Source organism: Oncorhynchus nerka, linkage group LG12, assembly GCF_034236695.1.
Source record: "Oncorhynchus nerka isolate Pitt River linkage group LG12, Oner_Uvic_2.0, whole genome shotgun sequence".
Lineage (NCBI taxonomy): Eukaryota > Metazoa > Chordata > Actinopteri > Salmoniformes > Salmonidae > Oncorhynchus > Oncorhynchus nerka.
Window position 1 is genome coordinate 80338405 of NC_088407.1, and position 13391 is coordinate 80351795.

Sequence of the window (13391 nt, forward strand, 5' to 3'; positions counted from 1 at the left end):
ACCACAATATCTATTTTCTGTGATTTACTACATTCCATTTCTGCGGTACAGTTGATAACTATTGCTATGAACACTAAAAAGCCAACCTTACGAAGCATGAATCACTCGTCGGCCTATCCCGCTGTGCTGGCACAGATCTACTACTCACAGCAACCTGGAAACACCAACAGTAGACACACACAACTTTATCCACCAAAACTACGCAATCTTCTTTCACATGCCCTCGTGCACACTTCCCACATGTTGGAATCTCCTTCCTACATGCTGCTATGACATGACCATAAATGTTCCACTTGAAACAGAGCCGCGGATTCAGCACAAAAGGCTCTAACAGGATAACTGCTATATCCTAACATGACTTTGTCTGGTAGAGACTCTGACTAAACGAGTGTCTGCTCCCTCTGATCAGAAGAAACACAAAAACATATCACAAGTCCACTAATGTTACAGGTTACCTTCACTGATTCTACTGCACCCAAGTCCTTTCCCACCCAGCCTGAAACCACACATGGATCTGTCATAAGGCAAGAGTCCACCTTCTCCGGGAAAAATGTCGCTCCTACTGGTCCAGATTCTTCTTTATCATGTCCAAAGACGCCAAGCTCGGGTTCCAAGCTCTTCACCACACCTTCCATGACACTTAACTCGCCCTCATTCACATCCCTCCAGAACTCTGTCTGGAGGACAGCTCACTGTTTGCACTTGACAACATTCTTCTTCAACACCCATCTCCATTTTTATGGTCATCTTCCTCAGATTCAAATCCAACCTCTCCTTTCATCATTCTCTTCAACCTCCTCTTCCATTCCTCCTCAGAAATCCATCTTTCTGTGTTCCTGTCCCAATATTCCTGTTCTGTTCCATGATTCCTCTTACCCACAAGGAGGATGACTGTGAACCAAAGATACATACAATCATATCGCTTGGTGTGGAGTAGAGTAGGGCGGACATTGTGAAGACATGAAACAGGTCTTTGTGTTTAGTGGAGGAAACAGCATGTGTTGATATTTTGTTAACTGTACTTTTGATTTAACTAGGCAAGTCAGATCAGAACAAAGTCTTATATTGGGTTAAACCCTAAATCAGACAACACTGGGTCAATTGTGTGCCGACCTCCCAATCACAGACATTTGTGATACAGCCTGGAATTGAACCCGGGTCTGTAGTGATGCCTCTAGCACTGAGATGCAGTGCCTTAGACCCCTGCGCCACTTGGGATCCCTGTATGATGTAGATATGGAGAGATTGTGTGAACGGGTTAGAGAGGCTGGTCGGGTTGGTCTCTATTTCACTCTTTAATAGGAACAGGACGAATGAAGATAATTTAGTGTACTGTATATAGGCTGTGACTGGACTCACACTCCAGTACAGTAGGTGGCGGTGTACAGCTTAAAAGTTGGATGGATCCAACCCAATCCCGAAGAAGAAGAAGAAGAAGAAGAAGAAGAAGAAGAAGAAGAAGGATTATTATTATTATTATTTAAATGTAACCTTTATTTAACTAGGCAAGTCAGTTAATAACAAATTCTTGTTTACAATGACAGCATACCCCGGCCAAAAAAGAAGAAGGAAAAAAAGAAAGAAAAAGAAAAAAAGAAGACAGACCGACAGTTTGTTTTGATTTTCTTCCGGGTTGGAAATCTAGCCGCCAAATTGAAGTGATCTAATGTGCATATGTTATTAAGAGGTACTAGATATCTCTAATTTACTTAATAACTCCATGCAAGCGTCATTCGTTTTATTTTGGCATTCACATACGCGTATCAAACATTGTTCAATCTTTGCTGACAATTTTCAAAACTACACTAGCTAAAGTTAGCTAGCTCACACGGAGGACACAATGGAAGAAGCGAGAAAAGGTAACATCAAATAACGTTATAACTGTTTTTGCATTACCAAGAGTTTGTACAAATGTCATGTTTGAGTAGATTGGTCTTAAATGTGTGTAATTTACAATGCTGGTTGGTTATAATGTATTATTCAACTTTATAAAAAAAATATATCCCCAGGTGTTTTGGGGCACTTGAACATGTTGGAAATGGAGGCGAACAACTTGGAATTAAAGCAGCAGGAACTTCGGCAGAGAGGTCGGCAGGAAGAGCTGAATGCAAACCTACAGGCGCTCCTCAGTAAAAGAGACCAGTTAAAAGCTGAAATAAAGGCAAACACGGTAAACTAGCTAGATCATTTCTGAGATCACTTATGTCACATTACCTGTCAGTAGCTATCATTTATTATCTAAATGAATGGATGCTTACTAATAGGTGGAGGTGTTGTTATAGAATGTTTACAAATGTACAAAACCTTGGTTTTAAATAGTATCAAACAGTTAACACAGGTTGCAGGTGAATCTGAGAAGTCAATGTGTGGTCGTAGGCTGCTGCTCAGAGCTTACAGTAGTTCAACATGATGTATTCCTTTCTAGTCTCTCCAGAAGATGAGAACTCTACTGGACCGAACAGGTGTTCCATATGAGAGGAATGAGGATGTTGATAACCTGGAAGATGGCTCAGATAACTCACAACTTCTGCTGATGATGGCCAGACACACACAACTGAAGGACCTGCTTCATGCTCACCATCTTATAGGTAGGTACTTATAACCCAAATATGATCAACGATCTCGGTCTCTCTGTGTGGTATAGCAACTCTTTAGACAATATCACCAACCATCCATCCACGCCTCTTTCCCCTTCGTTGTCTTTCTCAGGTGGGTATGATGTCCTCCAGACTCGTAACGGTAAAGGGGTGTGTGTCTCGTTGGCCACTGCGTACGAAGGCGTCTACCTTGAGACATATAACCTGGAGTTAGATCTGGGGTCTAACCTGAGGATCTGCCGACATAACATCCCCCCGTTCATCCCCTTGGAGAGGCTTGTTACGCAGGGCAACATGCAGACAGACATCAGGGATTTCCTGGACACCCTCAGCCAGTATCTCAATGCCTACGCTGGCCGCAAGCAGCAGCTACACCTCACCAAGGTACCAGCGTATTAGTGTTACCAGTCATCCACATTGATATCTGAAATGGAATATTAATCCATTTTCATACATTATGCAGATCTAAAAATACACTATTATTGTCTGCTCAAAGTAAAGAGAGGTGTAAGAACATAGTACCAGAAACCTTTGTTGTGATAGCTGTACACAGTATGTTAGCTCTGAAGGCTCCTACTATAGACAAAGTGTCTAGACCGGTCTTCTGCCCTGTTCTCTGTCTGCTTCCAGGAGATCCATAGCTCTGTTCAGGTGGCGGAAAGTAATGCTCTCTGTACTATACTGGTGCTGATGTTCACTATACCAGGAGAGAAGGCCGAGGCTACACTGTGTACCCTGCAGTATGCTGATCACACACAGCGCCTACCCACCCGGGTCAACATAGAGTCTGAAGGTACAACTCAAACACCAACTGGATACATAATATGAACCTTTCAGTGTAAATGAGTGTACCGGAGCGTAGATAATATTAAAGCTGCTATATGTATTTAGAATTTTTGCAACCAGGAAATGGCGGAGCGATTTCTGCATAGTGCATCTTTAACCTTGAAGTGACCGGAGTGTCGATAATATTAACCTTTGAGCGTACCGAGCAATACTTATGTTTTCTAATCTATGGCTGTTTTAAAGGATGTAAAAAATATATTTACAGCGTCTTCAGAAAGTATTCATACCCCTTGACTTATTCTACATTTTGTTCTGTTCTAGCCTGAATTCAAAATCAAATGGGTTTTTAAAAATCTCTCCCATATACACACGCCATTATGACAATGTTCTCCATTATTCTTCAAGCTCTGTCATGTTGGTTGTTGATCATTGTTAGACAACCTTTTCAGGTCTTGCCATAGATTTTCAAGTAAATTTAAGTCAGAACTGTAACTCGGCCACTCGGGAACATTCACTATCTTCATGACAAGCAACTCCCGTGTAGATTTGGCCTTGTATTAGGTTACTGTCCTGGTGAAAGGTGAGTTTGTCTCCCAGTGTCTGGTGGAAAGCAGACTGAACCAGGTTTTCCTCTAGGATTTAGCCTGCACTTAGCTCCATTATGTTTATTTTTTATCCTGAAAAACTCGCCAGTCCTTAACGATTACAAGCATACCCATAGCATGATCCAGCCACCACTATGCTTGAAAATATGGAGTTATACTCTGCGTTCTATTGGATTTTCCCTAAACATAACACTTTATATTCAGGACAAAGGGTTCATTGCTTTGCCAATTTTTTGCAGTATTAGTTTAGTGCCTTGTTGCGAACAGGATGCATGTTATGAAATATTTGTATTCTGTACATGATCCTTCTTTTCCTTTCTTTCAATTAGGTTAGTATTGTGGAGTAACTACAATGTTGATCCATCCACAGTTTTCTCCTATCACAGCCATTAAACTCTAACTGTTTTAAAGTCATCGTTGACCTCATGGTGAAATCCCTGAGCGGTTTCCTTCCTCTCCGGCAACTGATTTAGGAAGGATGCCTGTATTTTTGTAGTGACTATGTGTATTGATATACCATCTAAAGTGTAATTAATACCTTCACCATGCTCAAAGGGATATTCAATTTCAGCTTTTGATTTTTTTTTTTTTACTCTACCAATCGGTGCCCTTCTTTGCGAGGCATTGGAAAACCTCCCTGGTCTTTGTGGTTAAATCTGTGTTTTGACATTCACTGCTCGACTGAGTGGGGGTACAAAGATGAGGTAGTCCAGGGAGCATATTATGTGACTTTTTAAGCACATTTTTTTCCTCCTGAACTAATTTAAGTTTGCCATAACAAAGGGGTTGAATACTTATTGACATTTCAGCTTTTTATTTTTAAATGGTTTGTAAACATTTTGAAAAACATAATTTCACTTTGATATTATGAGGTATTTGGTGTAGGCTAGTAACAATCAATTTTAAACGCAGGCTGTAACACCAGAATGTGGAAAAAGTCGAGGTGTGTGTGTGTGTGTGTGTGTGTGAGATATACAGTTGAAGTCGGAAGTTTACATACACCTTAGCCAAACACATTTAAACTCAGTTTTTCACAATTCCTGACATTTAATCCTCGTAGAAATTCCCTGTCTTGGGTCAGTTAGGATCACCACTTTTATTTTAACAATGTGAAATGTTTGAATAATAGTAGAGTGATTTATTTCAGCTTTTATTTCTTTCATCACATTCCCAGTGGGTCAGAATTTTCCATACACTCAATTAGTATTTGGTAGCATTGCCTTTAAATTGTTTAACTTGGGTCAAATGTTTTGGGTAGCCTTCCACAAGCTTCCCACAATAAGTTGGGTGAATTTTGGCCTAATCCTCTTGACAGAGCTGGTGTAACTGAGTCAGGTTTGTGGGCCTCCTTGCTCGCACACGCTTTTTCAGTTCTGCCCACACATTTTCTTCAGGATTGAGGTCAGGGCTTTGTGATGGCCACTCCAATACCTTGACTTTGTTGTCCTTAAACCATTTTTGCCACAAGTTTGTGAGTATACTTGGGGTCATTGTCCATTTTGAAGACCAAGATTTAACTTTTTTTGCATTATTTAAACCAAATTGAACATGTTTCATTATCTATTTGAGGTTAAATTGATTTTATTGATGTATTATATTAAGTTAAAATAAGTGTTCATTCAGTATTGTTGTAATTGTCATTACAAAAACATTTTTTTTTTAATTGGCCGATTTAATCGGCATCGGCTTTTGGGCCTCCAATAATCGGTATCGGCATTGAAAAATCATAATCGGTCGACCTCGTGTGTGTGTATATTTATATTGAGGATGTTATTTGTATCCATGCACAAGTCAGTTTCTTCCTTAATGTGTGTTTTTGTCTGTGTTTAGACACTGCGCTGGTGAGTTCTCCACAATGGAAGAAGAACCAGGCCCTACTCCTGGAGACTCCATTACACACAGCTTTGGTGACCATGAAGAAGACTGGCAGTATCGCTTAGTCTGATCACAGTATGCTGTAAATACGTTCAAGGCTGAACAGTTGTTTATGTCAATGTATTTCATTTATTTAACATGTCTTTTATACTCATTTCATTGGCCGTCACGATCTATTAGTTGTCTGTTATGAGTATACAAAACATTAGGAAGTAATATTGAGTTGCACACCCCCTTTTGCCCTCAGAACAGCCTCAATTTGTCGGGGCATGGAGTCGAAAGCATTCCACAGGGATGTTGGCCCATGTTGACTCCAGTGCTTTCCACAGTTGTGTCAATTTGGCTGGATCTACTTTGGGTGGTAGACTGGTGCGCCTGGCACCTACTACCATACCCCGTTCAAAGACACTTAAATCTTTTGTCTTGTACATTCAACCTCTGAATGGCACACATACACAATCCATGTCTCAGTTGTCTCAAGGCTTAAACATCATTCCTTAACCTGTCTCCTCGCCTTCGTCTACACTGATTGAGGTGGGTTTAACAAGTGACATCAATAAGGGATCATAGCTTTCACTTTTATTCACCTGGTCAGTCTGTGTGGTGGAAAGAGCAGGTGTTCTTAATGTTTTGTCCACTCAGTGTATATCTTTTTGAGTTCATGTACTTGTTATTCCCTTTCGCTTATTCAACATTGTTTGCACATGTATATATTTTTGTTAATAAAAAAAGTAAAATACCCATTTTACTGAAGTTTGACAAACTTGTTTGCAATATAATGACAACAATACAGTATGTTTTGCTAAGCTAAATTGGTGTTGTCTAGATTTATTAAAAGCAGTGGCACTATTCCACTAAGCTACCAGAGATTTACCTCACAGAGGAAACCTGATGGTCTACATTTACAGTCTTTCAAAAGTGGATAATTACTTCACAAAGGTTACTAGGAAACAAAATAGTCTACATGAAACACGATATGAAGATCAGGTTTCTCAAAAAAAAAGTGGTTTAACCGGTGAAAGCAATACCTCTGTCATGTTTCTATCTGCTCATTACAAGTGTTGTCAAGTTTTTTCAGAAAGTTGATTATTTTCTGGCTTAGCATATCCTGCTGACATTGTTTGAGTCTCTCCTTCTCTCCTCTAGCATGTTGCTGTTGGCTGGCCAGCTCCTTTTCTGAGATACAGTCGATAGTGGATATTTGCCTCAGCTGCATGATAGAAAAGACCCCTGCCCCTACCTCTGTTCCTCTGTGCTTGGCAGAGTGTCCTGTCTCTGTGTCTCTGTGTTTGGCAGAGTGTCCTGCCTCTGTTTCTCTGTGCTTGGCAGAGTGTCCTGCCTCTGTTTCTCTGTGCTTGGCAGAGTGTCCTGCCTCTGTCTCTCTGTGCTTGGCAGAGTGCCCTTCCCTTGCTTGTGTCTCTCTGTGCTTGGCAGAGTGTCCTGCCCTTGCTTGTGTCGCTCTGTGCTTGGCAGAGTGTCCTGTCTCTGTCTCTCTGTGCTTGGCAGAGTGTCCTGCCTCTGTGTCTCTGTGTTTGGCAGAGTGTCCTGCCTCTGTCTCTCTGTGCTTGGCAGAGTGCCCTGCCCTTGCTTGTGTCGCTCTGTGCTTGGCAGGGTGTCCTGTCTCTGTCACTCTGTGCTTGGCAAAGTGTCCTGTCTCTGTCTCTCTGTGATTGGCAGTGTGTACAGTTTTGGGCTGTGCTGACTGAGATCTCCTCAAGCTCAGCATTGATGTTCCTCTAGCCTCAACCCCAACCATTCTAGGTTTCTCTACAATGACATTACTGTTTGATGTCTGCCAACATGAGACTAGTTTCCCTCTGTCGATGGAAAGGGATTTACTGGATTTCACCCGTCTGTTGTCAGAGGCAGAGACGGCACGATCCATCCTTGCCTTTTTAGTTTCGGATATCTCTTTCATGGTTTTGTTGATAGTGGCACAAGGTTCACAGACTTTGAGAAGTAGTAGTTTCCTGTGTTCCATCATCAGTGAGATTCTATCCTGACACAGAACTCTGAGGGTGTACCTGTGCCTCATGTCCAACAGGGTCAGTTTGTGTTGAAGAATAATGTCCTCCTGGTGATTCAGAAACCTCACATCCAGAACAGACTTTGGTCTCTTGCGGTTGACCACCTCGGTCATATCCAGATCATGCCTTATCATGGTGCTTGGGAATAAAAGGAATATTTGTTTTTGACTTCTCTATTTGTTCCTGTTTTCATCACATTAACAATACTCACCCAAACATTACCACAACTAAATATATTCTTATTCAATATATCTGTGAAGCTTCACTTGCAAATCAAGGTTTCATCAAATTGTCTTACCTGGTCAATGAACGACGACCTGTATCACAAGCGTGTGCCTCCAGTTTTCCCACGATGTTGCTCTGTTACCTTTTTGAGGTATGGATGTGAGCAGATCAGTAGGCTACTCTGGATAGGCTCCACAGGGGAGTGTTGGCTGCTATGACATCTAAGCAAGCATTGTTGTAGGGTTATTGTATTTCTCCCAGGGGTGGTAGGGAATTGAATGAGTGTGTTACTGTTCTTCTCTAATTATGGTTTGAGGATTATCAGTGTTGTGTAATGTTATTCGTCTGCTGGCTGTCACAATTTCATTAAATTGGCGTATTTCAGAGTGTAGCCTATAATATTTGGTTCATGTTTAATTTCAAACAGTTTTGAAAGGTGATTATTTGGCTTGCTCTTGTTCCCTCACTACAAATATTAAGTGGGGGGCAGCGTGTAGGAGGAATTACAATCAGGCAACTTATAAACCCACTACAAGCACATTCTCTGGGAATTGTTGAGCTCTTTTGGTAAGTAGCCTAAAAACAAGCTTTCAAGATTATTATAATGCTTTATTTGCAGCACCTCTTGTTGTGCAATGTTCATTTTTCTTAGCTTACATAACATATTTTTGTAATCCAGTAAATTCATTGCCCTCTCCTGTTGTGTGGCAGAATGAGCTCGAGAGATGTTCGGTAGTTCTGACAACTTTCTGCCCACATTAGCGAGGTGATAGGACGTGTAAACAATGTAGCCAATACTCGCAACAAAATATCTGTCATAAAAGCTACATTGGCGATTTCACTGCGTTGTCAATGGCTACATTGTTGCACTACCCTCAATCAACACTGTGTAAACTTTGCGCAAGTAGGTCTGTCTTCAACGCATGTATTGTATCAACGGGCTACAAATGTTTTGTTTGTAAATCAGTTCCGAACTTATTTTTTCATTCAAGGTTCTTGAAGACATGTCACATCATCAGAGACCATCAGAAAACGATGCAAGTATCGTATTAATAAAGTTTTTATTGCGTTTTTATGCAATATTTCCCCAAAGGAACCGATATAGTCAGATGCAGAAGTATGCTGAAATTGGCTTGTCATACAACACACGTAGAGCAAAGCTTTGTCGTCATGTATTATTATTTTTTTTTTAAACCTTTATTTAACTAAACAAGTCAGTTAAGAACAAATTCTTATTTTCAATGACGGCCTAGGAACGGTGGGTTAACTGCTTTGTTCAGGGGCAGAATGGCAGATTTTTTACCTTATCAGCTCAGGGATTCAATCTTTCGACATTTTGGTTACTAGTCCAACGCTCTAACCACTAGGCTACTTTCCGCACCATAATTGGATCGCTATTGAATGGTTGATTTTTATTCCTCTGTGGAATAGAATTAATTTCAACCTGAACTTAATTTTATGTTCTCTCAATGTAATGTGGCTTTGAGTGTCCTGAAGGCGTCTGCCAAATACAATTATTTATTCATTATTTATGAATGGTTATCAGATGATGACGGCAGTGTGTATTGACACACCAGGAGGACCAGAGAGTATGCTGTTGAGGAATGTCCCCAGACCTCAACCTGAACATGGAGAAGTCCTCATCAGAGTCCATGCAACCGCTCTGAACAGGGCTGACACATTGCAGGTATACCCCTATAGACCATATGAATATTCATCTATGGCTCTATGATCAACAACAAAGTCTTTGTCACTTCTTTCACCTCCTATTGGACAGTCACAGGATCACTCTAAGCCTATAGCGTCACTTATAGCAAGCTATTGGATAGTCACAGAGGAGAATGTTCAGAAGGCTTAATTGCAAACTGAACACTGAAGTGGATTGCGAATATTATGTTAACTCTTGTTATGCTAAGATACTAAAGTTGTTGTTTCTGTTTTTGACAGAGGAAAGGACTGTACCCCGCACCACCTGGTGAGAGTGAGGTCCTGGGTCTGGAGGCAGCTGGTACGGTGGCCAGCGTTGGCCCAGGGGTTAGGCAGTGCTGGGGGCTAGGGGACCGGGTCATGACCCTACTCTCTGGAGGAGGGTATGCCGAGTATGTGGCTGTTCCAGAGGAGCTTCTCATGTCTATCCCCACTCATCTCACTGTATACCAGGCTGCTGCCATACCTGAGGCCTGGCTCACTGCATTTCAGCTCCTGCACTTCGTAGGTAGGCCTCTATAGCAATTTTCAGAGGTGGGACAAAGTCATTGTTTTACAAATCACAAGTAAGTCTCAAGTCTTAGCAATCAAGTCTCAAGTCAAGACAGGCAAGTCCGAGTCAAATCTCAATTCTGGACTGTCAACTATCAAGTCAAGTCTCAAGTCCTAAACTTTGAGTTTCGAGTCCTAAACAAGTCATAATATGCTCTTGACCAAATGTAATACCATTTGATATTTTTAACAAGAGTAATATTTACTATATTACATTTACACATCATGAATGCTTTAAAAAATATCTAGATATTTATTACTTTCCAAATAAATGTTATATTTTCATGGAAATACATGGGTAGCTATGAGAAAGACCCCCCCCCCCCCCCCCTCCAATAGTGATCGCTATGGGGCGCGATCAGGCGATGTAGGCTTGTACACAATTGCACAACCTTAACACACACACACACACACTCTCTCTGTGTGGTAACAGTAGGCTAACATATGTCAATGGTTTTAGGAACAGCAGTAACATCAGGCAGGATTTAGGCTGCCAACTGCCTAGCCAGTTGTAGCTCAATCTTGGGTGCAATGGTCACGTTCCCGCACAGACTGACTGTGTGGAGGCTCATTGATTTAACGTTACGTTAGCCTACATGATACACTAGTAAAATAAGAAAATATATAGCTGTCGGCTATATTAGCCACGACTTACCGTTCTTTGTGCAGCTTCAAATGTTGAACAAAGTTGGAAACTGTTGCGCCTCCGTCTGTAATTTTCTTCCTGCATGTTTTTGCAAGTTGAAATCCGTTTTTTGTTGATACATCGTCGTCTTTATATCTGAAAATAATAATTTTGTGTATCATCTTTCCAAGGGCTCCATCTGAATTCACCCGCCAACGTTCCTCTGCACTGCCACGCACATCTTTTTCTCAGCTGGCACAATTTGATTGGCTGCTGTCCGATTCAAACTGTAATCCGACAAATGAAGAGTTGATGCGCTGCACACTTTTTTAAATAGCATCATTTTTAATATTTGGGCTTCGGGGGGGGGGTATCAGGTCGAGTCATAAGGCTCAAGACCAAGTTAAGTCACGAGTCATTGGTGTTAAAGTTAAAGTCGAGTTGCAAGTCATCGTATTTGTGACTCGAGTCCAAGTCATATGACTCAAGTCCACACCTCTGGCAATTTTTATTTTACTTTAACTTTTATTTAACCAGAAAGTCCTATTGAGGTCAGAAGACCTCTTTTCCAAAGGAGACCTGCATAGCCAAGAAAGGCTATTTCATATTTGCATTCAGGCATTTAATCAAAGCACCGATCAGGAAACCCAGACTTGTACATGTATGTTCAATCTCTTCTTTCGTAGCTCAGGTGAAGGAAGGAGAGATAGTGTTGGTGCATGCTGGGGCCAGTGGGGTGGGGACTGCCGCTGTCCAGCTGGTCCGATTGGCTGGGGCTATTCCCATAGTTACTGCAGGAAGCTCTGAGAAACTACAGATGGCAGAGACACTGGGAGCCGCTGCTGGTTTCAACTACAAACTTGAGGACTTTGCAGAGAAAGTTAGTGATTTTACAGCAGGTGAGTTAATAATCAGGTGAGAACATAATCAACATAATCATTGAGAACATAATCATTGAGAACATAAATGACATTTCACATAATTAATCTAGGGTGTTGTGAACTGCTTACAACATTGAGTGAGTTAATTTGATAATTGTATCATATGCATACAAATCATTGTGTGTGGATACAAATCTTAGACGTACAGAGAGAGATGTATCCAGAGAAACCATGGGATCAAACTAGACTAAACATACAAGCTTTGTGCAGGCAGGGGAGCAAACGTCATCCTGGACTGCATTGGTGGGTCCAACTGGGAGAGGAACGTGGCCTGTCTGGCCACAGATGGACGATGGGTGCTGTATGGCTGCATGGGCGGAAAGACTGTGACAGGAGACATACTGGGCAAGCTGCTGTCCAAACGAGGACAGCTCCTCTGTAGTCTCCTCAGGTCACGCAGTCTGCAGGTGATGTATGGATGATTGATTGATTGATCAGTTGCTTGTCCTACGAGAGGAAATTATTTCCACAGTAGAAACTAATATTATAATATAAATTAAAAAGTAAAAAATGTCAGTGAAAGGCAGCGCCGACAACACAAATGTTCTGTGTGCAATAATGCCCAAAGTAAAACTTTCAATATGTGTTGGATATGAACCTCTTACTCAAATGCCATGCAATTAAACACTTTAGCCTTACCCCAGACTAGAACACTGTCTTTGTTACTACTTTCTAAATGTGAAGTGTGTGGTCCTGTGTTTTCTCCTGTCAGTATAAAGCAGATCTGGTGAGAGCCTTCTCAGAAAGGGCCCTACCTCACTTCTCAGACCCGACTAGCTCCCCCTGCCGCCTGAGGCCTGTAATCGACAGCATGTTCAGTCTGGACCAGGTAGCTGATGCTCACAGACACATGGAAGCCAATAGAAACACGGGAAAGATTGTAATCAATGTCATGAACCCACAATGATGGGACCTCTAGTGACGGTGTCCTCTTTCCAGCTAGCTCCAAACTCAACATTTGGTTGAGCAACTTGGTTTATGACCATTCACCTCTATAACAAAATAAAATGTTATTTGTCACATGCGCCATATATAACAGTTGTAGACTTTAAAATGAAATGATTACATACAAGCCTTTAACCAACAATGCAGAGCTAGAATGTAAGAAAAAGGGAAATAGCAACACAATAAAATAATGAGGCTATATACAAAGAGTACCTGTACAGAGTCAATGTGCAGAGGTACGAGGGAGTTGAATGCATATGTCCTGAATGTTATAAGGTGACCGAGTTGATAAATACTGTGTTGAAAGCTAGATATAAAGCTTTCGTGTTTCCTACTACAGTAACTATGGTGACAGTGTCTCCTCACCTTCACAGTGTTTGTATCACCTTCTGTTTATTGTTCAGTCAAATTATGCATATTATTTTTTACTTTGTTTGGCCCATCTGTGATTTCATTATAAACAAGAATAAACTTGTTTTTTTCTCTCAACAAGAACAATCAATATT

At 41.2% G+C, this 13391-nt stretch overlaps 2 protein-coding genes across 2 annotated transcripts; both read left to right on the top strand.

Annotated features, from left to right (window-relative positions):
* Nucleotides 1-1435: 1435 nt before the first annotated feature.
* Nucleotides 1436-6611, top strand: cenpo (centromere protein O). Its single transcript, XM_029675976.2, has 6 exons — nt 1436-1859; nt 2010-2170; nt 2426-2588; nt 2710-2981; nt 3228-3390; nt 5819-6611. The coding sequence occupies exons 1-6, from the start codon at nt 1841-1843 to the stop codon at nt 5926-5928; spliced, it is 888 nt and encodes a 295-aa protein (XP_029531836.1). The 5' UTR covers nt 1436-1840; the 3' UTR covers nt 5929-6611.
* A 2356-nt stretch (nt 6612-8967) lies between these two features.
* tp53i3 (tumor protein p53 inducible protein 3) lies at nt 8968-13387 on the top strand. Its single transcript, XM_029675962.2, is given in 8 exon segments — nt 8968-8988; nt 8990-9019; nt 9108-9152; nt 9662-9802; nt 10063-10330; nt 11686-11898; nt 12151-12347; nt 12653-13387. Coding segments are annotated over 8 exon segments (1110 nt in total). The 3' UTR covers nt 12848-13387.
* The last annotated feature ends 4 nt before the right edge of the window (nt 13388-13391 follow it).